The 21,488-nt window shown below is 46.7% G+C and overlaps 2 protein-coding genes across 3 annotated transcripts in view; one reads left to right on the top strand and one right to left on the bottom strand.

Annotated features, from left to right (window-relative positions):
• MCRS1 (microspherule protein 1) overlaps positions 1 to 8,667 on the bottom strand; it is a 39,161-nt gene extending 30,494 nt beyond the window's left edge. The window contains exons 1-2 of the mRNA XM_073563401.1: positions 8,438 to 8,667; positions 6,642 to 6,780 (exon numbers count right to left, since the gene is read on the bottom strand). Of these exons, the coding sequence (XP_073419502.1) occupies positions 6,642 to 6,780; positions 8,438 to 8,553 (255 nt within the window). The 5' untranslated portion in view covers positions 8,554 to 8,667. The remainder of the gene's footprint in view (positions 1 to 6,641; positions 6,781 to 8,437) is intronic.
• Positions 8,651 to 21,488, top strand: part of LOC141076107 (protein S100-B-like) — a 71,204-nt gene continuing 58,366 nt past the window's right edge. The window contains exons 1-2 of one of the 2 annotated variants that reach the window (XR_012227416.1): positions 8,651 to 8,949; positions 17,933 to 17,988. Coding sequence is in view for 1 of the 2 variants with exons in the window: in XM_073563402.1 (XP_073419503.1) it covers positions 8,930 to 8,949 (20 nt within the window). In the remaining variant the exon portion in view is untranslated. The remainder of the gene's footprint in view (positions 8,950 to 17,932; positions 17,989 to 21,488) is intronic. The other variant, XM_073563402.1, reaches the window with a different exon arrangement.

Raw genomic sequence — 21,488 nt, forward strand, 5'->3', positions numbered from 1 at the left:
CATCATAGTGAGAGAGGTGGCTGTAAACACTCTCCAGCACTTTCACTGACAGTGTGTGTGTGCAGTGCAAGCTGTCAATCAAAATGCCAGGGAGTGATTAGAGGTGCTGTACACATTATAGTGAGTGGTGACAGTTGCCTGCACCTCCCTTATGACTGAACAGGCTACAGGAGGGACAGGATTTCATTTTCTCCCTGTAACCATACTTACAGTGAGGCAGATAGGCCTGATTTTACCTAAACTAACCTTATAGATGGAAGCACATCATGTTTATGAACGTGACAGATTCCCTTTAAAGGGGTGGTCTGTACTTTAATACTGATGGCCTATTGCTAGAATAGGTCATCAATAGCTGGTATGGATGCAACACGCGTCACTTCTGCCGATTACTGGTGTCAGATAAATTTGATCAGCTGCAGAGACGCATAGCAGCGCTCCATCAACTGTATAGTGACCACAGCGGGGCGCTGCACATTCGCCCCATTCCAATGAATGTGTGTGGATGTGTTTTACTGTCCTGAGGCCTCCACAAACAATCACATTAGTACAGCTGATAGGAGGGGAAGATTACAGTTGTCCCCCCAAAATCTGGGAATGATGACCTATCCTAAGGGTAGTCTATGAATATTAAAATACTGGACAATCTAGATAAAAATAAGAACTTGAGGACAGACTATGATTAATTTCTTATTATGAATGTGATTTTAATTCAAACCACAAAACCTTTAAATGCTATTACAAGCAAAAAAGTTCAAAGAGTATTAGGGTATGTGCACACGCTGTGGAATGCTCTGCGGTTTTGGCCGCGCAGATTTTATCAAATCCGCAGGTTAATCTGCAGGTCAAAAGACCTGCGGTTTTACCTGTGGATTGCTCTGCGGTTTTTCATCTCTACAATGGAGAAGATGGTAAACTGCAGCGGAATCCGCAGAAAGAATTGACATGTCAATTCTTTCTGCGGTTTAGAAACCGCAGGAAAACCGCGCGGAAAAATCGGAAAACCACGCGGAAAAATCCGCACCGTCTGCACAGCGGTTTTTGATATCCATAGAATATTATGGTACTGTACACTGCAGCAGAATCCGCAGCGTGTGCACACACCCTTAAGGATAAAAATAAGTACATTTTATTACATCAATAGTTAAAATACAACAATAGGACAGAGCAACTCACTAAGCAGGCCAAATGACACGGGGGTTAAATTATTCAATATTAAACAAAGGGCACAGTATATACACAAATCATCAACAGGCAAAAAGGGAACCGACAAGTGTACTATACATACATAATTAATCCGCTATCATCCACACCAGGTAACACTAAATCTTTTGAACCCATGTCAGGGAGTTCAATTCACCCACACTGGCAGATCAAAACTTTTAGGCATATGCATATAAATAAATAAAGTGCTTCAAGTGCATTATTAATAAATTAACGCCTGCATATAGACTGTGACCAATACTTACATCTAAAATAAATGAAAAATCCCCCAGGCCTGCCTCCCCAACGTGCGCTTCACCGCTTCGTCAGGAGGCATGGCCTGAACTAGATCCGCTGTCAGTAATTGAAGGAACTAGCGTCCAATGAAAATCCAGGGCTGTGGAGTCGGAGTCGGTGCTCATTTTGGTGGAGTCAGAGTTGGAGTCGGTATAAAATGGACCGACTCCTAAAATATATAATAAATTGGGTACAGTAATTCAATGCAGGATGTGCTGAATATTTTTTCATAGGAATTTGGGAAAGTTATGAAATGTCCTATAAATGGCTGTTCTATTCCTGATCTAAGGCTACATTCACACACAGCGTTTTTCCTGCGTTTTTTGAGGATACGTTTTTCAACTGCAAAAGCAGATCAGCTTTTTAAAAAAACTCCATCACCTGAAAGGTTTTTGAGCTCATAGATAATGTTTTCAATAGCAAAAGCAGATTAGAAATCTGCTCTATCTATATATCCATATCATATATGTACCGAAAAGAATGAAAGCCGGATAGCACACAGACTAACACTCCTTTTTTTCAGCACCAGTCAGGTACACCTCATAGCTGCCCAAAAGGACGCCCAGGACAGGCATTGCTCGTCTTCAGTAACACATCAACATCAATTAATAGTTGGAATAAATAGACTGCATTCATCACCACATCTTAAGGTGCAGACTTTATTTTCAAGTGTAGGGGTGTGAAGTATGAGGTTCTGCAGCAGCTGAGGTGTGCAGTATGAGGTTCTGCAGAACAGTATGAGGTTCTACCCCCCCAGGTTTGATCCTGGCTACGCCCAAAGTGTAAATGTAGCCTGAGGAACTAGGCTTTATCTAGAGCCGAGATAAGTCATAGTGTGTGTGTGCGTGTGTATGTATATGTGTATATATATATATATATATATATATATATGTGTATATATATATATATATATATATATATATATATATATATATATATATATATATATATATATACACACACAGTACAGACCAAAAGTTTGGACACACCTTCTCAATCAAAGCATTTTCTTTTTTTTCATGGCTATGAAAATTGTAGATTCACTCTCAAGGCATCAAAACTATGAATTAACACATGTGGAATTATATAATAAGCCAAAAAGTGTGAAACAAATGAAAATACTGTATGTCTTATATTCTAGGTTCTTCAAAGTAGCCAACCTTTTGCTTTGATTACTGCTTTGCACACTCTTGGCATTCTCTTGATGAGCTTCAAGAGGTAGTCACCGGAAATGGTTTTCACTTCACAGGTGTGCCCTGTCAGGTTTAATAAGTGGGATTTCTTGCCTTATAAATGGGGTTGGGACCATCAGTTGTGTTGTGCAGAAGTCTGGTGGATACACAGCTGACAGTCCTACTGAATAGACTGTTAGAATTTGTATTATGGCAAGAAAAAGCAGATAAGTAAAGAAAAACGAGTGGCCATCATTACTTTAAGAAATGAAGGTCAGTCAGTCCGAAAAATTGGGAAAACTTTGAAAGTGTCCCCAAGTGCATTGGCAAAAACCATCAAGCGCTACAAAGAAACTGGCTCACATGAGGACCACCCCAGGAAAGGAAGACCAAGAGTGACCTCTGCTGCGGAGGATAAGTTCATCCGAGTCACCAGCATCAGAAATCGCAGGTTAACAGCAGCTCAGATTAGAGACCAGGTCAATGCCACACAGAGTTCTAGCAGCAGACACATCTCTACAACTGTTAAGAGGAGACTTTGTGCAGCAGGCCTTCATGGTAAAATATCTGCTAGGAAACCACTGCTAAGGACAGGAAACAAGCAGAAGAGACTTGTTTGGGCTAAAGAACACAAGGAATGGACATTAGACCAGTGGAAATCTGTGCTTTGGTCTGATGAGTCCAAATTTGAGATCTTTGGTTCCAACCACCGTGTCTTTGTGAGACGCAGAAAAGGTGAACGGATGAAGTCTACATGCCTGGTTCCCACCGTGAAGCATGGAGGGGGAGGTGTAATGGTGTAGGGGTGCTTTGCTGGTGACACTGTTGGGGATTTATTCTAAACTGAAGGCATGCTGAACCAGCATGGCTACCACAGCATCTTGCAGCGGCATGCTATTCCATACGGTTTGTGTTTAGTTGGACCATCATTTATTTTTCAACAGGACAATGACCTCAAACACACCTCCAGGCTGTGTAAGGGCTATTTGACCAAGAAGGAGAGTGATGGGGTGCTACGCCAGATGACCTGGACTCCGCAGACACCAGACCTGAACCCAATCGAGATGGTTTGGGGTGAGCTGGACCGCAGAGTGAAGGCAAAAGGGCCAACAAGTGCTAAGCATCTCTGGGAACTCCTTCAAGACTGCTGGAAGACCATTTCCAGTGACTACCTCTTGAAGCTCATCAAGAGAATGCCAAGGCGCAAATACCATGGCGCAAAGCAGTAATCAAAACAAAAGGTGGCTACTTTGAAGAACCTAGAATATAAGACATATATTTTCAGTTGTTTCACACTTTTTTGTTAATTATATAATTCCACATGTGTTAATTCATTGTTTTGATGCCTTCAGGGTGATTCTACAATTTTCATAGTCATGAAAATAAAGAAAACTCTTTGAATGAGAAGGTGTGTCGAAACTTTGGTCTGTACCGTATGTATGTAATATTATACAGTGTATTACATATTTACAATTTATTACAGTTTTTTGTGTTCTAAAGTTGTATTCCAATAAATAGATATTATGTTCTAAATATCTTGATTATTGGATCATAGAAATGATTAAATGTCTGGTGTTCACATTGTAATACAATAAATTTTTCACTTAAATATCAGCAATATACGTGGGAGTCGGAGTCGTGGAATCGGTGTAAGGGAAATTGAGGAGTCGGAGTCGCAGGTTTGGCTTACCGACTCCACAGCCCTGTGAAAATCGCTGCCTAAGTTTAGAAACCGGGTCATACCATGGCGCATGCGCGAACTCCAGCCCATCATCAAACAGGGTATTTCCTCCTGCGCTCCTGGAACGCACGCAACCTGGTGATGCTTAGCAACCAAGGACGCCCGCTACTCCAATGTATGTGTGAGCACTGTGTCTCTAAGGACACAAATACTGATGGGAGCAGCCTGTCCAATCAGCAGCTGTAACAGTGTGAAGCGCTGGGGGGGTGTATGTATGTATTGTGCTGCTTTCACAAATACAGGATCACTGCTGTGTTCTTTCCAATGCTGGAATGATGATAAAGAGGAGTGCTGGTGCAGTTTACTGCCAGCCAATGAGTGGGCAGTGGGTGGTGCTGATCACTGGAGCTTGCTGGGAGTTTGGTGGAGCTTCGCACATACACTACACCAAATCTGCTGCTGTGTGAAGACATCAGTGACACAGAGCTGTCTCATTCACACAGCAGAGGCTTTGTCACAGAACAGATTACATCAGTGACTGCCATCACCTGTGCAGATTAGAAGCTGCAGACCCCCATCACTGGCCATCACACAGTCTGTTCTCACTGCTGCCAGCAGCCTGGGACAGTGAGGGAAGGAATTACTGATAATGAGTTATCTATTGTAATCAATGGAGTGGACCAGAATACAGGACAATTTTCCCTCCTCACTAGTTTCACTTTCCATAGATCACTGTTCAGTGTGTGTCTGGGGGAGGAGCAGCTGCTCTTTGCACTGAGGCTGCTGGAGGGGAAGAATTTGTTGCTGTGTGATGAGGGCTGCTTCATGTGGATGGGGAGGGCCTGTAGCTATGGAGGGTGGGGTTGTTGCTATAGAGGGCATGTTTGGAGTAGAATAGGAGGTTACGACTAGTTCTCATTTCAATGCCATAACACCCCCCCCACTTGGACGTTCTGTTCAGAATATCTAGAAAACCGTGCAAACTAGTGACAAAGTAAATTACTTATTGTCATAATTCTGCAGCCCAGATATGTACTGAGATTATGTGAAAAGCCCGGACAACCCCTTTAATGCAGCAGCCAGGGTCATCTATCTGGCTAATCGGTACTCGGACACGTCCGCTCTTCGCCAGTCCTTACATTGGCTGCCCATTCATTATAGGATCCAATTCAAAGTACTTGTTTTGCACTCTGCAAACGACTTTTGACTAACCTCTGCACTAATCCGTACTTCCCACTCCCAACTCCAAGACTTCTCCTGCGCTGCGCCAACCCTCTGGGAATGCTCTACCCCAAAAAATTAGGACTATCCACAACTTGCATAGTTTTAGGCGCTCCCTCAAAATACATTTGTTCAGAGCGGCCTATCATGTTCCCTAATCAAAATCATTATATGTGTAAGTGTGTGTGTGTAGCCCATTCACTCTCACCATCCATCTCTCACTCCCTCAAGATGGCTGGACCATCATTGTAAATACATCACTGTAAATACACACCTGTACCTTGTATCTCCCCCACCTCATTGTAGATTGTAAGCTCTCATGAGCATGGTTGTCTTATTTTGCTTTAATTATTGTATTGTTAACGTTGTTACTTATGACTTGTGTTTTGAAACTGTAAAACGCTGCGGAATATGTTGGCGCTATATAAATAAAGATATTATATGCAGGCGTTAATATATTAATAAGCACTTTATTTATATGTATATGCCTAAAAGTTTTGAACTGCCAGTGTGGGTGAATTGAACTCCCTGACATGTTACCTGGTGTGGATGACTAGAGGATTAATTATGTATGCATAGTACACTTGTCAGTTCCCTTTTTTGCCCGTTGATGATTTGTGTCTATACTGTGCCCTTTATGTTTAATATTGAATAATTTAACCCCAGTGTCATTTGGCCTGCTTAGTGAGTTGCTCTGTCCTATTGTTGTATTTTAATTATTGATATAATAAAATGTACTTATTTTTATCCTTAATACTCTTTGAACTTTTTTGCTCGTAATAGCGTTTAAAGGTTTTGTGGTTTGAATTGTATTATAGAGTTGCTGGATTAACTCCATAGTTTATAGGAATTTTTTGGAAGTTTAATCTAGTTTTAATGCCTTTTTTTGTAATTTAACCTCTGGTAGGCTGTGTCGGCACATTCCTAATGCGTAGCAGGATGCAGAAATGAACAGCTCGAGGTTACAGAAACTGCTGCCCACGAGCTCCGCACAACTCTTATCTGCACGTGTCCTAATAGGACATTGATGGAGACCGATCTCATCAAGGACGGTCATGGATGTCACTCACCTTCTTCTTCTCGCTGGAGGAAGGTTCACTGCCCGATAGTCTTCCCGATTCTCCTCCACTGGGGCCTCGAGGACGACTCGAGGATTTGGCAAGACTGCTCTCAACCAATTCATCATCGAATTTCTTACGTTTAATAAACCTGACAATACAGGAAGCAGAACATTATAATCAGCAGACTTCATACACAAACAGGGCACGATCTTGGGCTTTGTCTGTTTAGTGGCCAGTGTGAACATGCGCCTACACACTGCACACATAGCAACCCTGGTGCCAACAAGGGGGCGAGGCTTCACACACTAATGCCAACACGGAGGTGAGGAGTCACTATGTCACGCATTGGCGCTAACGAGGGGTCACTATTTCGCGCACTGGCGCTCACGAGGAGGCACCCTCAAGGGGGCGAGGCTTCACACACTAATGCCAACACGGAGGTGAGGAGTCACTATGTCACGCATTGGCGCTAACGAGGGGTCACTATTTCGCGCACTGGCGCTCACGAGGAGGCACCCTCAAGGGGGCGAGGCTTCACACACTAATGCCAACACGGAGGTGAGGAGCCACTATGTCACGCATTGGCGCTAACGAGGGGTCACTATTTCGCGCACTGGCGCTCACGAGGAGGCACCCTCAAGGGGGCGAGGCTTCACACACTAATGCCAACACGGAGGTGAGGAGCCACTATGTCACGCATTGGCGCTAACGAGGGGTCACTATTTCGCGCACTGGCGCTCACGAGGAGGCACCCTCAAGGGGGTGAGGGGTCACACACTAATGCCAACACGGAGGTGAGGAGTCACTATGTCACGCATTGGCGCTAACGAGGGGTCACTATTTCGCGCACTGGCGCTCACGAGGAGGCACCCTCAAGGGGGTGAGGGGTCACACACTAATGCCAACACGGAGGTGAGGAGCCACTATGTCACGCATTGGCGCTAACGAGGGGTCACTATTTCGCGCACTGGCGCTCACGAGGAGGCACCCTCAAGGGGGCGAGGCTTCACACACTAATGCCAACACGGAGGTGAGGAGTCACTATGTCACGCATTGGCGCTAACGAGGGGTCACTATTTCGCGCACTGGCGCTCACGAGGAGGCACCCTCAAGGGGGCGAGGGGTCACACACTAATGCCAACACGGAGGTGAGGAGTCACTATGTCACGCATTGGCGCTAATGAGGGGTCACTATTTCGCGCACTGGCGCTCACGAGGAGGCACCCTCAAGGGGGCGAGGGGTCACACACTAATGCCAACACGGAGGTGAGGAGTCACTATGTCACGCATTGGCGCTAATGAGGGGTCACTATTTCGCGCACTGGCGCTCACGAGGAGGCACCCTCAAGGGGGCGAGGGGTCACACACTAATGCCAACACGGAGGTGAGGAGTCACTATGTCACGCATTGGCGCTAACGAGGGGTCACTATATCGCGCACTGGCGCTCACGAGGAGGCACCCTCAAGGGGGTGAGGGGTCACACACTAATGCCAACACGGAGGTGAGGAGTCACTATGTCACGCATTGGCGCTAATGAGGGGTCACTATTTCGCGCACTGGCGCTCACGAGGAGGCACCCTCAAGGGGGTGAGGGGTTACTCTGGCGCTGATACTGGAGGTCACTGATAATGTCCCTTGAGCATGCAGCACAGCCGCAGTAATCACTTCACAGATCCTGCGGAACTACAATTCCCATCCAGCCCAGTGACCGTATTCTGAGGCTCATCGCGGCTCTGCAGCTGGTCCCGTTCACACTAGGCTGGGTGTATGCGGTCAGCAGGCACCGGGCGGCGCTGTACGTCACCTGGACGAGCTCCTCCTCTTGGGTATGAGGCCGGACCCCTGGGAGAGGCTCCTGTTGTGTCCAGCGGAGGAATCCTCGTCCTCGGAGCGACTGGCGGACGCGAGCAGGGAGTCCATCCCCTCCGCTATTCCCCGTACCACATCCGGTCACCGTTCTACCGGTTAATCCACCATTGTCCTGTCCCGATCTCGGCCTGACGCAGAAACGTCCTTTCCTGGCCTCTGACGTCACTTTTGTGAGCCGGAAGTGAGACCATCAGGAGAAGCTGAGACTCTGCCCGAGCCGCCATGTTATTGGTGGGAAGGGCTCATATGGTGTCTGTAGGTTCTCACAGCTAGAGGTATATGGCGTCAGTTACACTTCTCTGAACGGAAAGCAGAGTGACCGGACAGGCCTTTTCTTCACGTCACGGTTTATGATGGTCGTCTGCAGTTACGTTGGTGTAATAACTGGTTACCACCATCACAAATCCGGTATACAGTGCCGGGAGTAATGGGAGCAGTCTCCTCCAGGTAAAGGCGCGTTCTAGTGAGTTATCCACAGTAGGTGATCACTATTAGATGTGTTGGGGGCTGACCGCAGAGAGCACCCTCTGAATGGAGCGTTTGTGCATTAATGCCCCATTCTTCCTGGTAGTGCAGGAGAGTACTGCTCTTGTCCCCCATTAGATATATCATGTGCCAATGGCAGGAGCCAATCGGCTGCTGTCTGCTGTGATGGAATAGTAGCCACTGCAGCCAGTCCGTGGCCACTGATCGACTGCAGCTCCCACTGACATAAACATTAGCGAGGGTTTAGTCCAGTAGTGACCGACCCGTTTAGTTACCGATTTGTGAACGTGCTCGAATGAGGTGTTATCTGTGAGGAATTGGGCCAGAAACCCAATGGAATCCTATACCAGCTACCTCAATGACAATCCTGAAGAGCTGTGCTCATGATCAGTCATTTTCCTTTGAGTATTTGCAGTGTGTTTTTTTTCTACAGCTTGTCAATTTTTTTAGTGCAGTTTTTTACCTATTGACTTCAATTGAGAGTCAGTCAGATCTGCAGCAAAAACGCAGGTATAAAAATGTTTGTGGATTTGCTGAGTCTTTGCATCTTTACGGGCTTCCTAGGGTGTTTCCCACTCTGTCATCTTTGTGACAGCACCAGAAAGGTCGGCAGTTCTGATCGGCGGTAACGTTACTGCAGGTAAGATCGTTACTGTCGGTCAGAGTGCTGCAGGGTCACACTGTCAGATGTCCCCTGAAAAAAATAAAATCAAAAGTAAGAAACCACCATTTACTCTCCTGTCCACCATAGTCCACGGAATCCAGAGTGTCCCACGGCGATCTCACTTGTAGAACAGTCACATCGGGAGATGTGACTGCTCTAACCGGCCGCCTGCTACACACTGACAGGAGCATCAACACTCCCATAGTGTATAGCGCTGAGCTGCCGTGAGAGAGGTCACATGAGTTCATCAGCTCACTTACAGCACCACCAATTACCTCCTCACAATGTATCGATTTTGAATCCCTGGCTATTGAAGTGCGTGAAAGATTCCTAGACCGTGGTTATAGCCACAGCATATCAAGAGAGCGTATAAGTGAGCCGAAAACATTGACCACGCCATTCAGCTCAAATCATCACAACAAATTATATACAATAATAATAATAAATTTTATTTTTATAGCGCTGACATATTCTGCAGCACTTTACATTTCAGAGGGGATTTGCACAGACAATAGACATTACAGCATAACAATAATCACATAGATTATAACAGATACCAAGAGGAATGAGGGCCCTGCTCGCAGGCTTACAGTCTATGAGGAAAGAGGTAGACACGAAAGGTGGGTGGTAACAGTTGCCCCGATTGTATGGACCAGCCATAATGTTAAGTGTGTAACAGTACAGACACAGAGGGCTAATGGATGCATAAAGCATGTGGGAACATGATGTGGGGAACCTGGTTATGGTAAAACTTGACTGTGCCACACAGGGATAGATTAGGTTAATGTGTTGAGGCAATAGGCCAGTCTGAATAAATAACTCAGACAATAATGATAATAATAATCTTTATTCTTATATAGCGCTAACATATTCCACAGCCCTTTACAGACATTATCATTGCTGTCCTCGATGGGGCTCACAATCTAGATTCCCTATCAGTATGTTTTTGGAATGTGGGAGGAAAACAGGTTTTCCCAGCTCAGAAAGAGGGCGGTCACACCCATATATGCACAGACTGCACAATAAAATGAATAAAAATAACTGGAGTATGAACTGAGAAAGTAAGTAGGGACTGTCCCACAAGGGTTGCCGTGACGTGACGGGATGGCTTGTACATTATTTTGATCAAAATTATGTTTACTAAATATTATTATTATTATTATCTTTATGCATTATTTGCAGTATACTTTTTACTTTTTAGTTCAGGATATTTGTGTTTTTTGCTTTTTGTTTTCTCTGTGTAATGGTCATGTGTTAATATGCACTTACATTGTGCATACACGTTAACTTACTTTCTCAGTTCAGACTCCAGTTTTTTATTCATTTTATTGTGCATTCTGTGCATATAAGGGTGTGACCACCCTCTTTCTGAGCTGGGAAAACCATCCTGTCTTGCCTAAGCTTTTACTAGTGGTTCAGTCCCTCGATCCTTGTTCACATTCACGTCACTTGGCAAGTGAAAAGGTTTTAAATACTAGAGTAGGGACTGTCCCACAAGGGTTGCCTTGACGTGGCGGGATGGCTTGTACATTATTTTGATCAAAATTATGTTTACTAAATACCCTTATTATTATTATTACCTTACTCTGTCGCCTCATTGGGGGACACAAGACCTTGGGTGTTATGCTTTCTGTCCACTAGGAGGCGACACTATGCTTAATCTGAAAAAGATTTGGCTCTGGCTCCTCCTCCACAGTAAACACCCCTGGGCGGCATCCGCCTTACCTCAGTTTTTGCTTAGTGTCGCAAGGAGGCACACCATAAGAAGATTCTTCTTGACACAGATGAAGAAAAGAGGGTCTCTCTGAGACTCCCGACATGGCTCCCTCCTCGGTCCTCTTTTTAGAGGTACCCGGTTGAGGTAGAGATGGCTCTTCCCCATGTCGCTCCCTCCCCAGCCCTTCGGGTGCATGGTTCGAGGTCGAGAACCCCCCTCCTTCCCCAGGCCCTGGGCTTTTTGGGTTGAGGCTGAGGTGAGGAAGAATTCCTCCTGATGGCGGTGAAGCGCCCTCCCTAACCCCCTCTAGGGATGTTAGGTTGAGACGCCACAGGTAGGAGCTGCGTTCGCAGCGCTAACTTTATTGTAGCCCCAGCACTGCTGTGGTCTGCTATGGGGCCAGGGGCTGTCATATTTGGGCCACAGTATGCAGGGATTCCTGTCCCTGCGGCAGCGTCAGCCCTCTAAAGGGGTCAAAAAGACCCTTCACAGGGCTGCGCTGCGTATATAGGGGCGTCCGGGCGATATGGCACTCATCCGGGGGGGGGTTTTGGTTCGTTTTCCGCCCCCCTCCGGACTACCGCGGCGCTCTGGAGCCCTTCCCGGGCAGGATTTTGTACTTTAGTCCGCGGCTTCGGCCTAAGCCGAAGCCGCCGCCCTTGTTACCGCCCCCGGCCTGCCCCCCTGGATGATGATAATGACGCTGCACAGCGTCATACAGGGGCCGGATCGAGCCAGGAAGGCGCGGTTTTGCCTGGCTGCGCGCCCTTTTTCTGCTCTCCACCCCTCCTCCCTCCCACCTCTTTACCTCATGGAAGACAGCAGCGCTGCTATATTACTCAAGAACGCTGCACAGTCTCCAGGGGGCGCAGAACCGAAGTTTTTCTGCTGGCGCCGGATCTAGGAGCACACCGGTGGGGTAAGGCACAGCAGGATAATATCCTGCTGTGGACGCAGACTCCCTATAGGTTCCCTATAGCGCTCCTCTGCATAGCCACCCCTGTAAGGTTTTTGGTCAGAATAACCTGCCGGCACTCAGTGCACTATGTCGGTCTCCAGGTCCGAAAGAAGAAGAGAGAAAAAAACAAACAAAAAAAAACAAAAAAACAGGTTTATCTGCTGTCACGCAGTCTGTTCAGCCTGCAAAGCCAATCTTCCCAGTGGCAACATGCACCGTACTGCTAGAGTTGTTCCCAAAATGCTGGGTCAGTGCCCCAAGAGGCTCCTGTCACTGTTTCAACTCCACTGACATGCCACAGTCCATAGATACGCTGACTTCCACATTGCTTCAGGCTATGCAGGGTCATATCCCAGCTATAAGCGGACAGGCAGTCCCTGGCAATGCTAGTAGTGAACGGCCCCATAGGTCACGTTCAGCTACGTCCTCCCATGGCTCACGGTCGTCCCGCTCTAGGCAGAGACACCGTAATTCTAGGTCTCCTAGACCGTCTCGTTCCAGAGACGGGCGCAGCAGATCTCCACAGAGATCTTCGGGCATGGAAAAGCGGCGGTCCAGATCTCCCTCCAGGCAACGCCTCAGCGATGCGCAGGATTCAGAGGGCATCTGTGACTCCGAATCAGAAAAGGAAACATAGGATTCTCAGGCTCCTTGTCCTCCTAGCAATACAGCGCTAGTTGAGGACATTATCACTTCTATTCGTCGGGTGCTGGTTTTATCCGATGCTCCCCAAGAACCCCCAAAACATAAGATCTGTTTTGAGGGGCCCCTGAAGTCCCTATAGTTTTTTTCTGATCACCCAAGCTTTCAGGACATCCTTGATAAGCATTTTTCGCAGCCTGCCAAAAAATTCGCCAACCGTAAATAAAACCGTAAAAAAGGGCTAGATACTCTTTTTTCTCAAAAAGACCAAGAAGTGGACAGATCCACCGGAAATCGATCCCTCTATCTCTAAGTTTGCAGCACAGTCTCTCCTCTCACTGCCAGATAGCTCAACCCTGAAGGATACAGCAGATCGGCAGGTTGAGCGCATGGCTCGTTCAATTTTTGAGGCTGCAGGAGCCTCCCTGGCTCCCGCGTTCACCTCAACGTGGGCAGCCACGGCCATTCTGTTATGGGCCAAAAGATTGCAGGAGAACCTCCAAAAGTCTGCTCCTCAGATGTTCGATCAACTAGTTCAGATAGCGGTGGTGGCAGATTACATACGCCTTGCAGCTTTTGATTCTGCAAGAGGCGTAGCAGGTATAGCAGCGAATGTAATTACAATCAGACGTATCCTCTGGCTGTGAGAATGGGAAGCGGACGCGTCTTCAAACAAGCCTCTTACGGATCTCCCGTACGTCAGTGGGAGATTTTTTTCGGGGAAAAATTAGACAAGATGATTTCCAATGCCACGGGGGGTAAGAGTACCTTTCTTCCCCAACCGCAACCTAAACGTACGTTTAAGCGACGTAACCAGGCTAGGTTCCGGTCTTTTCGGAACTCCTCAGGCTAGGCCGCTTCACGTCCTTCACAGAATTACAACCGTTCCCCCTCACAGGGACAACCAAAGGACAGAACAGAGGACGGACAAGAATTGGCGGTCAACATCAGGCCAGGCAAAGCCCAAAGGAGGGAAATTCCAGAATTTCTCCTCGTCATGACTCACGAAATACGGAAGACACCCCACCTGTAGGCGGTCAACTTTTAATCTTTCAGCAAGTCTGGCTGCCTATTACAGAGGACAGGTGGGTCAAGAAAATAGTGTCTCTCTCTCCTTCAAGCAGGAGTCATAATACGGGTTCCTGAAAACGAGAGATTCCGAGGACTCTACTACAACCTATTCGTGGTTCCCAAAAAGGGAGGCAGCGTTCGGCCAATACCTGGACCTAACGCAACTCAAAAAGTTTGTAAGAGTTCGGCAGTTTCGCATGGAGTCCCTTCGATCCATCATTGCTGCTATGGAACAGGGAGAATATCTCGCCTCCATAGACATACAAGAGGCATACCTGCACATCCCTATTGCGCCTGCTCATCAAAGATCTCTCAGGTTCACAATAGGGCAGAATCAGTACCAGTTCGTGGCTTTGCCTTTCGGATTAGCCACGGCTCCCATAACATTCACCAAGGTTATGGCAGCCACCATGGATGTCCTACACTCCAGAGGCATAGTGGTCGTCCCATGTCTGGATGATCTACTCATCAAGGCACTTACTGTCAAAGACTGCGAAGACAGCGTCTCGATCACGATCAACACACTAACTCGTCTAGGCTGGCTAGTCAACTTTAAGAAGTCGTCAACTACTCCCGAGTCAGTCACTGATCTTCCTAGGGATCCTGTTCGATACCTCCAGGGGTCTGGTGCACCTTCCCAAGGACAAGGTACAAGCTATCCGCTGTGCAGTTCGCAGGTTAATCCACATACCTTGCCGATCTCTTCGGTTTGCCAGGAGACTCCTTAGCAGGATGGCAGCAGCAATGGAGGTGGTACCATTTGCCCAGTTCCACCTCAGACCTCTTCAACTAGCCATTCTCAGATCCTGGGACAGGAACCCTTTCTCCCTCGAAAGGGAGTTCCGACTGACGGAGTCAACCAGGAAATCACTGTACTGGTGGCTCAAACCACCCGTATTGGCCAAAGGAAAATTCTTTCTTCCCAGTCGATGGAAAGTCCTGACCACCGATGCGAGTCTAACAAGATGGGGTGCAGTGCACCTACTTCACAGGGCACGTGGTCTCCAATAGAAGCGACCATGCCCATCAACATTCTGGAGATACGAGCTATCTTCCTGGCGCTAAAAGTTTTTTGCCATCTGCTGAAGGCCTCTCACATGAGTGCAGTCGGACAATGCCACGGCAGTGGCATATGTGAACCACCAAGGTGGGACTCGCAGTGCCCAGGCAATGAGAGAAGTGGCGCGTCTCCTTCGCTGGGCAGAAAACAAGAAATCAGTACTCTCAGTGGTCCACAGTCCGGGTGTGGACAACTGGGAAGCCGACTACCTCATCAGACAGGAAATGGACTCGGGGGAGTGGTCTCCATCCCAAAATCTTTCGTCGGATCTGTTATCGCTGGGGGACTCCGGACGTGGACCTAATCGCATCTCATCTCAATGCCAAGGTCTCCATTTTCATGGCAAGGACACGCGGTCTGAGGTTGCTCGGGGCGGATGCCCTGGTTCAGGACTGGACTCAGGTCCAGCTTCTGTACATTTTCCCACCTCTTCCCCTGATGGTCAGAGTCATGAGGAAGATCAAGCAGGAAGGAGTTCCGACCATCCTAATTGCGCCGGACTGGCCCAGACGTACATGGTACGCCGACATCCTTCAGCTTACAGCAGACACCCCTTGGCGTCTTCCAGACCGTCCCGATCCCCTGTCTCACGGCCTGTTCTACCACCAGAATTTAGGGACTCTCAATTTGACGCCGTGGTCCTTGAAACCTGGGTTTTAACCCAGGCAGGGTTTGCTCCAGACGTCATTAGAACCATGATCAGGGCACGGAAACCAGCTTCCGCCAAAGTTTATTATCGTACCTGGAAAACGTATTTTACTTGGTGCGACTCTCGCGGGCGAATTCCGTTCCCTTACTCTCTTCCGAAAGTTCGTGGTTTCCTTCAATCAGGTCTGGACGCCGGCCTATCCTTAGGATCGCTTAAGGGTCAGGTGTCAGCGCTTTCAGTGCTCTTTCAGAAGCGCATTGCTAACAAACCACAAGTCAGGACGTTTCTTCAGGGAGTTTGCAGATTGGTCCCTCCTTACAGACGTCCACTGGATACGTGGGACCTTAATTTGGTCCTAACTGCTCTACAGGCACCTCCTTTTCAACCTCTTAAGGAAGCTCCACTTCGAGTTTTATCACAAAAGGTGGTCTTCCTCGTGGCAATCACCTCGCTACGCAGGGTGTCTGAGCTGTCAGCGCTCTCCTGCAAACAGCTTTTCCTATTCTTCCACCAGGACAAGGTGGTTCTCCGTACAGTTCCATCCTTCCTTCCAAAGGTTGTGTCTGATTTCCACCTCAATGAGGGCATCTCATTACCGACCCTTTGCCCGGCTCCGGTTCATAGAGTGGAGAGGGCCCTGCATACTCTTGACCTTGCCAGGGCATTGCGTATGTGTGTGTCTAGGACTCCACCCTTCCGGAAGTCTGATTCCTTTTTTTTCCTTATTCCAGAAGGCATTCGCAGGGGTTTACCGGCTTCAAAAGCTACCCTTGCCAGGTGGATCAGGTCCACCATCCATGACGCCTACCGCCTAAACAATTCTCCTATTCCGGCCGGTATCACGGCACATTCCACACGGGCGGTAGGAGCCTCCTGGGCCATTCGATGCCAGGCTTCAGCACAACACGTGTGTAAAGCGGTCACTTGGACTAGCTTACACACGTTTACAAAACAATACAGTGTGCATACTCAGTCCTCAGTGGAAGCGAGTCTGGGTAGACGGGTACTGCAGGCGGCAGTGTCCCAAGTCTAGGGACCTGTCAGCACAATATTCGTCCATTGCTTCCCACCCAGGGACTGCTTTGGGACGTCCCAAGGTCTTGTGTCCCCCAATGAGGCGACAGAGTAAAGGAGATTTTTGTGTACTCACCGTAAAATCTCTTTCTCTTAGCCTCTAATTGGGGGACACAGCTCCCACCCTGTTGCCCTTGTGGGCTGTTATTATGTTGGGTACTCATATTGTTCCTTGAGCTGTACATAGTAGCCTTTGTTTATAGGCTTGGTTATGTTGGATTTGTTATCTCCTCCTACTGCTTGGGTACAAAAACTGAGGTAAGGCGGATGCCGCCCAGGGGTGTATACTGTGGAGGAGGAGCCAGAGCCAAATCTTTTTCAGATTAAGCATAGTGTCGCCTCCTAGTGGACGGAAAGCATAACACCCAAGGTCTTGTGTCCCCCAATTAGAGGCTAAGAGAAAGAGATTTTACGGTGAGTACACAAAAATCTCCTTTTATGCATTATTTGCAGTTTATTTTTTACTTTTTAGTTCAGGATATTTGTGTTTTTTGCTTTTTGTTTTCTCTGATGTACAGTACCATGTAAACCTATGGAAAACAATAACCACTGTGCACATGCTGCGGAAAATTCCGTGCAGAAACGCAGCGGTTTATTTCCGCAGCATGTCAATTCTTTGTGCGGAATCCGCAGCGTTTTTACACCTCTTCCATTATAGGAATCCGCAGGTGTAAAAACGTAGGCGAAATCCGCACAAAATCTGCAGGAAATCTGCACTAAATTCGCAGGTAAAACGCAGGTCATATTACCTGCGGATTCTGCAGAATCTGCGCAGAAAAATCCGCACAGGAATCCGCAACATGTGCACATACCCTTAGGCCTCAATGAAACCCTTAATTACGCTCCCGTTCTCTGATCCCCAGATCCCTTTTCATTCATATTTTCTGTCATATTTTTATCCATATGTTTTATATGTTTTTAATAATTTTAATTTGTCTTTATTTAAGATCCATTCCTCTTGATGAGTATACTCACCCCAATGGGATTTCTGCTGTCTATGACATCCTCTACATCGCCGCCTCCTACACAACGGATTTGTCAATTATGTGTTAATCTATTTCTTCACTTAGGTCTTTATTTTATTTTTTATTTTTCACTCTTTTTTTCAGGCCATATGTTTGCATATTTCTCCTCAACTGAATATTTTGTCTATCCCACATTCTTGGTAACTATTATTTTTTATTTTATTTTTACATTTTTTCTTGTATATTTTCACAACATGTTACCCATTCATTCATTTGTATTTTGCATTTATTTACATATACATATTTACACACATTTCATTTGCAGCCCATATGTATGCTATTCATACATTAAATATTTGCACCATGCACTGTCACTTTAAATATGTGAGCTGCTATTTATTTACCTATCCATTGATTGTTTATTTTATTTAACAATTACGGTTTGCTATTTTATGAATATGTAATCCTCGTTGCTATCATCATTGTTGTATAATAATGGGTACTGTCACTTTATCATACTTGTCTCTTTATTATCTTATGTCCAAACAATGCACCGTCACTTTAAAGGGAATCTGTCACCCTTTTTTCAAATATGAGCTGCCGGCACCGCCATCAGGGGTTTATCTACAGCATTCTGTAATGCTGTAAATAAGCCCCCGCTGTAACCTGAAAGATAAGAAAAAAAGTTAAGGCCCCTTTACATTTAGTGATGCACCGGCGATCCCGACCACTATACGACCCGGTCAGGATCGCTGGTGCATCGCTAAATGGTCGCTAGTGAGCTGCCACACAGGCAGATCTCACAGCGATACAGCAGTCGTTACTTACCTTTCAGATGCGGCAATCCCGACGTCCTCCCGTCCATGTGTCACTCGTCGGCGCCAGCAGGAAGTGCCCGACGAGAAATGGACGATCTTGTGCGATCAGCGTTGGAGCCGGTCGGAGGTAAGTATCACACATAGCGATATCGCTAGCAATATCACTGCTGTGTCACCAAATCGGTGATGCTTTAGCGATATCGCTATGTGTAAAACCCCCTTTAGATTTTACTCACCCCGGGGTCCGGTCTGATGGGTGTCACCTTCCGGTCCGGCGCCTCCCATCTTCTAGCGATGACGTCCTCTTTGCTGCCTGTCGTGGCTCCTGCGCAGGTGCACTGCTCTGCCCTGTTGAGAGCAGAGCAGAGTCCTGCAGTGTGCAGGTGCTGGGAAAGATCTGGTGCCTGCGTACTGCAGTATTCTGCTCTGCCCTCAGAAGAGCAGAGCAGTGCGCCTGCGCCGGAGCCACGACAGGAAGGAAAGACGAGGACGGCATCGTATGAAGATGGGAGGCATCGGACCAAGACCGGACCGCCCCCCGGTGAGTATAATCTAACTCTATTTTTCTTTTTCAGGTTACATCGGGGGCTTATCTACAGCATTACAGTATGCTGTAGATAAGATTCTGATGTCGGTGCCGGCAGCTCATATTCGAAAAAAGGGGTGACAGATTCCCTTTAACATACCATGTTCACGCAATCTATTTTCCCACATCAACAATACATGGTTACCTGGCGTTTCCTTTCATGTGTACTACTAGTCATTATAGTTACCATCTGTTACACACCAGTGGTGCGCATGCCGGCCCACCTCCTTTTCTCTCCTATCTCCTCGGTGGCGTCGTGTTCTCCTGGTCCGGAGCCCGCTCACGTGAATCATGTGATCAGGATTCCTCCTTCATTCTGTTAACGCTCCTACATAGGCTGGTGACAATGTGAGTGTTTATTTAACTGTTTACTTACCAGTTTAGTTTTGATGGTGTCTCGCTGACACCTCTACATTACTAAACCTAGGGCTGGATGTAAGCAACAACTGCTGACACCAAGCCCTAATCCCATTTATCCTGATGCCACTGCATCAGAATGAAAAATAAGGTGTTGAACCAGAAATTACATCACAAAACATTTTTTTTTTTCAAATATGTTTAGCTCAAAAAAAGCCTTCATTGCTGTACAAAAATGCTCAATTTTGCTGCATAAAGATGCGGAAACCTTGCAGAAATTTCTGCAAGCAAATACTCAACATGCGTACATAGCCTTTTGCTTTTTATCAAACTATGTGAATTATTGATATTTTCCCATTGACTGATAAGTGAATTTTGGGTTGGGTTTTAAGGACAACGAGGGAAAATCTATGTTGAGCGGGCGCATCACAACTTGCGTTTCTTCTAGGGTGCCAACCTCCGCGGCAAGGCAGTACCAGACATTACGGCTGCTTACTGACAAATTCTTTTCCTCCCATCAAGCCTATATTCCTCAATAAGTTTATTTGTGGTTTCAAATTTCATTTTTTAAAATATACACACAAATCCATGGTGAATTATTTTGTTCCCAAAGATACGGTAACTCTTTCATGGCCTCCATAAAGTATGATGCCAACAAATGTGCCCCTCAAACACAGTGAATTAATCCACAGTTCCCTCCATACGTACAGTAGTATGATCTTACAGTGCCCTCCGCAAAGTAAGACCCCTACATTGTCCTCAACACAGAATGATTGCCCCTATATTCCCCCACACAAAGTATGGTGGCACTGACAGCCCTTTATGCAGTATAGTGGCCCCATACAACCCTCCATACTGTTTAATGGTCTTAAAACATAATAGCCCTCCAAACAGTATAATGGCCCCCAACATAGCCCACCGCACAACCCTCCACATAGTATATTGGACCCCGCACAGCCCTTTAAACAGAATAAGTAGCCCCCCCACAAAGTTCTCCAAACAATATAATGGTCCCCACACAGTCCTCAAAATAGTATGATGTCCCCACAAATAGCATGATGGGGCCCCCACATAGCCCTCCAAAATCTTATGATGGCCGTCACATAGCCCTTCAAATAGATTGATAAACCCCCCACAGCTCTTCAAATAGCATGATATCCCCCCACATAGAACTCCAAATAGCATGATGGCCCCATAAACAACCCTCCAAATAGTATAATAGACTCACAAATAGTATTATGGCCCCCGCGTAGTACTCCACATAGCATGATAGCCCCCCAAATGGCATGATGCCTCCCACATAGCCCTTCAAATAATATGATGACCTCCACATAGCATGATTGCCCCCCCCCCATATAGCATGATGGCGGAGGGAGTGTTATCTGACGGCTCCATTTTCCTTCATTACTTTCAACTGTATCTGCATCTAGTAGGCGGATACAGTTGAAAGTCGGGCAGGGGGCCTGGAGCCAGCGCTGGCACGGGACATGTGGTCTGTCGCTATTAGTGGTATGCCACTGCTTTTCAGAGAGGAAGAGGTAACCGTAATGTCACCTATTGGATGTAGCAATTCTAAGGCCATGTGCACACAATGCGTTTTTAGTTTCAACGTTTTTATTGAAAAGAAAACATCTGTTAACAAGAAGTACATTCACAATAGGGTACAAGGATCCCCTCGCAGGGGGTGACACATAAGAGAGCATGAAAACCTATGTAGTATCCTTGACCTCTTAGCCTTAGCTGTGCGTACTCGCAAAACAACAATTTTAACATACTAAGTTTAATGGGAGGGGGGAAGGGGAGGTAGGGAGGATATAGTGAGTGTCACTAATACGAGATAAGAAGACATGAAACAATAACCTATATGATTTGAAGTCAATAGTTGTAGATAATAACCCCTATAGCAATACATTATATAGATATCATCCTGGAGAGGTTC

This window comes from Dendrobates tinctorius, unplaced genomic scaffold (assembly GCF_039654945.1).
Source record: "Dendrobates tinctorius isolate UK_male_01 unplaced genomic scaffold, ASM3965494v1 ptg000388l, whole genome shotgun sequence".
Lineage (NCBI taxonomy): Eukaryota > Metazoa > Chordata > Amphibia > Anura > Dendrobatidae > Dendrobates > Dendrobates tinctorius.